This window comes from Ipomoea triloba, chromosome 5, assembly GCF_003576645.1.
Source record: "Ipomoea triloba cultivar NCNSP0323 chromosome 5, ASM357664v1".
Taxonomy (NCBI): domain Eukaryota; kingdom Viridiplantae; phylum Streptophyta; class Magnoliopsida; order Solanales; family Convolvulaceae; genus Ipomoea; species Ipomoea triloba.
The window spans coordinates 12,830,045-12,834,217 of record NC_044920.1 but is presented as its reverse complement, the minus strand read 5'-3'; the positions used below and the strand labels follow the sequence as shown (position 1 = coordinate 12,834,217).

General features: G+C 40.9%; 1 protein-coding gene across 1 annotated transcript; it reads left to right on the top strand.

The window, feature by feature from the left end:
* Window positions 1–376: 376 nt before the first annotated feature.
* Window positions 377–1,132, top strand: LOC116020251. The gene has a single exon (XM_031260734.1). It carries the CDS (start codon window positions 377–379, stop codon window positions 1,130–1,132), a length of 756 nt encoding a protein of 251 aa, XP_031116594.1.
* Window positions 1,133–4,173: the final 3,041 nt, after the last annotated feature.

Genomic DNA, 4,173 nt, shown 5'->3' with positions numbered 1-4,173 from the left:
GTTCACGTGGCCTTCACGCGTGAATAGTCTCGTGGACGCATACTGGAATGCGTCCACACGGCCTTCACGCGTGAATGCAACATCTTGGGCCCACCAGGACTCCTGTCTTGCTCGGTTTGCTCGTTTTGCTCATTTCTGGTGCTTAACGGCTCCCAGGACCTGTGAAATGTCTTAAAATACACCAAGGGTAGCTTTGCGTGTGGTTATTGAATTAAAGCACATAATATCGTAAAATTAATCACATAAGGATACTGAAATGCTATAGAATTATCCCTATTTATATCCAAATATATGGGTATCTTGGGAGCTTATCACCTTGCTTGCTCAGGAAAATGACAATGGGAAAGAAAACGCTCTCTACTATCTCAGTAGAATGATGACCCTGAACGAGTTAAAGTACTCCCCAATTAAGAAGCTGTGTTTGGCACTTGTGTTCGCCATTAAAAAGTTCAAGCATTACTTTGAAGCCCATACCATCCGGCTTGTTTCCAAAGCGAACCCAGTAAAATATGTTATGGCGAAGGTCGTTCTCTCCGACCGCCTTGCAAGGTGGTACTTATGGAAGTTGTCTGATGATCTACCTGATGAAGATGTGCTTATCATTGAAGTCCTACCCCCATGGAAGATGTATTTTGATGGAGCTGCGCATAGAGGAAGGGCAGAAGCTGGAGTTGTTTTCATCACACCGGAAGATGAAGCGTTGCCATATTCTTTCACCTTGACAGAGCCCTGTTCAAACAATGTTACTGAGTATCAAGCATTGATACTGGGACTAGAGATAGCAGTTGACATGAAACAACTGAGAATTAACATTTATGAAGATTTAGCGTTGATCGTCAACCAAGTGATGGGTCTACACAAAGTCAAGAAAGAAGAGTTAGTCCCATCCAACAACTATGCGAGGATACTCATACAATGGTTGGGTGATGTCACGATTGAACATGTACCGAGGAAAGAGAACAAGCAAGTTGACGCCTTAGTTGCATTGGCTTCAACTATTGCTCATCCTACAGCTCGAGTACAAGTATGTCAAAAGTGGGTAGTTCCACCTATCTTCAATGAAAATGGCTCAATCGATGAAACTGTTGAACTCCATGCTGCTTCCGTTTATGACATTGGCCAAGATGACTAGAGGCAATCATTGATTTATTACTTCACTGACGGGAGGTTACAGAAGATCCTCGTAAGAGGGTGGACATAAAGCGTCGAGCTCCTCGCTTCATCTACTATAATGAGACTCTGTATCGTTGGTCATTTGATGGAGTCTTGTTCCGATGTCTAGGAGAAAAACACGCATTACATGCTATGCAGGAAGCCCATTCCGGAGTCTGTGGTGCACATAAGTCTGGCCCTAAATTGCACTTCCATATTAAGAGAATGGGCTATTATTGGCCTACAATGGTAAAGGACTGCATAGACTATGCTCGAAGGTGCCAAGCTTGTCAATTCCATGCAAACTTTATCCATCAGCCACCAGAGCCTCTATACCCAATAGTTGTATCTTGGGCGTTTGATGCTTGGGGACTTGATGTGGTTGGCTCAATTACGCCCAATTCATCGCAAGGCATGCTACTGATTACTTTTCAAAGTGGGCAGAAGCCGTGGCATTAAAGGAGCTGAAAAAGGAAAATGTTGAAAACTTCTTCCGTGTCCATATCATCTATCGGTTTGGCATCCCGTGATATATCTTAACTGATAACAGGAAACCCTTTGACAATGAATTGATGGACAAGATCTGCAAGCTTTTTGACTTTCAGCAACAAAACTCTTCAGCTTATTATGCAACTGCAAATGGGCTTGCTGAAGCTTTTAACAAGACCGTATGCAATCTGTTAAAGAAAGTGGTCTCATAATCAAAACGTGACTAGCATGACAGAATGGAAGAAGCATTGTGGGCATATAGAACCACATATCACACACCTACTCAAAGAACTCCACATTCTTTGGTGTATGGTGTGGAAGCGGTCTTGCCTCTAAAGCGCCAAATATCTTCTTTAAGGTTGGCCATACAAGAGGGTCTTACTGATGAAGAAATTGCTTAGAACGATATCAAGCTCGCATGTCCAGAGCCTTTAACAAAAGGGTGAGGACCGGTTCCTTTCAAATTGGTGACAAAGTCCTAGCTATTCGAAGACCTATCATTGTGACACGGAAAACTGGCCACAAGTTCACTCCAAAATGGGATGGTCCCTATGTGGTTCAAGAAGTATACACCGGTGGAGCTTACAAGTTGATCATCGAAGATGGTTTGAAGATTGGTCCAATAAATGGGAGATTCCTGAAGCTCTATTACCCATGAATTTAGGGTATCAACACAAGTCATATATGACTCATCCACCAAAAATGCAGCACGTGGTTAAATTGCTAACACATCTCGCTTTGTCTATGGGTGGACCCAAATAATAGGCGCTCTTAGCCCGCATGCGTTTAAACTGTGAACGAATTTACTTATTAAAATCGTCTGAACTACGTTTGACTTGATCACCTTCATAGGAGTACGTAGGCAGCTTAGAAATCAAATTATCTAAGTTCAGTCATAACAAAACAGAAACCCAATTCATGTTGCAATAGTGGTTTATCAAGACAGTCAGTCAACGAATCAAGGTGAAAATGTACGAGTTGTTGCTAAAAGAAAAGCATACAAATGAAATGTATTGATATTATCAAGAGTTGGAAAACAAACAACAATAGTCTTGCTACCAAAAAGCAGAAACTAAGAGAAAAGAACATCAGTTAACAAAAACCTAAAGCTATGCATGCATCTCTATATGTTTCTAAGCTTCCCTTCGCCTGGTTCAGGCTCTCTTCATCTTCTAGCATCAACCCAGACAAACCCCTTATGAAATATTTAAAGGGGAGGAAGCTAAAAGATACTCCTTGGCACGAGTAGAAACTGCTTCATATCTTTCAAGACTCCTTGACATGAGTCGAAACTGTCTCATATTTTTTTAAAAATACTCATTGGCATGAGTCAAAAAGGCCTCATATCTTTCAATACTCCCTGGCACGAGTCGAAACTGTCTCATATCTTTCAAGACTAACATGAGTCAAAACTGTCTCATATCCTTCAAAACTCCATTGCGGCAGTTTCGACTGCCGCAAAACCTTCAAGACTCCTTGACACGAGTTGAAACTGTTTCATGGTGGCCTCCGTATAAGGTCATGATGCATACTGAGTATGACCTCAGTCCATTCCGCAGTATCATGAAATGGAACTCTCGAGGTGTTAGTTTCGGTAGGTTTTACCTTCAAGTATCATCTCCTTAAAAGTCGGGAGTATGTCTGAACATTCCACATGGCGTAGGCCAGAGTGTAGAGCCCATGTCTAATTTGACGGCTAAGCTTTGATGCCAAAAGTCCAGTTCTCCACTCTATACGATAGTGTCATGAATGGAAGGGGTCTTGATGCCATCGGTGGATAGAGGATGAGTGATATGCTATCTTTTCTAGTTTCATCACTCGATACTATAAGCTGAGGCTAAGGCTAAAGAAATGTGCCACAAAATCCAGGGAAATCCTCACTACGTGCATATTATACACATACACATGCTACACATATATTATGTGTATATTCTATATTATGTACGTGTATATAAATACAAAGCAGATATGGATTGTGCACATATGTAGGCACGCAAATAGAGGAGTAAAAAATGGTAGCATGCAAAGTGATGAAAGTGGAATCATTAAAGATATATATATATATATATATATATATATATATATATATATACACACACACACACACACACACGTACATTATGCATGCAACACAAACAGTGAGCCATGAATCTATATTATATATGCCTACACTACATATGATAAGCGCCAAGAATAGTCAAGTTTAGGGTCAATTATAGGACAATATTATGTAGTTTTGTCACCCATTTATAATCATTTTCATGTATAAAGACTCTAATAAGATCAAATCAGCAAATTCAACTTTAAAGTCGTGTTTTAAGTCATTCCCGCAGGATATAACAGGTGTTGGTCCCAAGGGGATGGGGTACAAGTCTAGAGGGGGGGGGGGTGAATAGACTTGTATAAGATTTTGCAAATCTTTTCGACCTCTCGTGTGTATTGAACTTAGGATGTTTAGGTTCGATACCTCACGAGGTGAAGACAAAGTTTTATGCGCAGCGGAAATGTTATCCCCTTTTAGTTAGCACGAGT

What these genes read in the sequence shown, in the direction of transcription:
- LOC116020251 (XM_031260734.1), top strand. Translation starts at nt 377, where the DNA reads ATGACCCTGAACGAGTTAAAGTACTCCCCAATTAAGAAGCTGTGTTTG.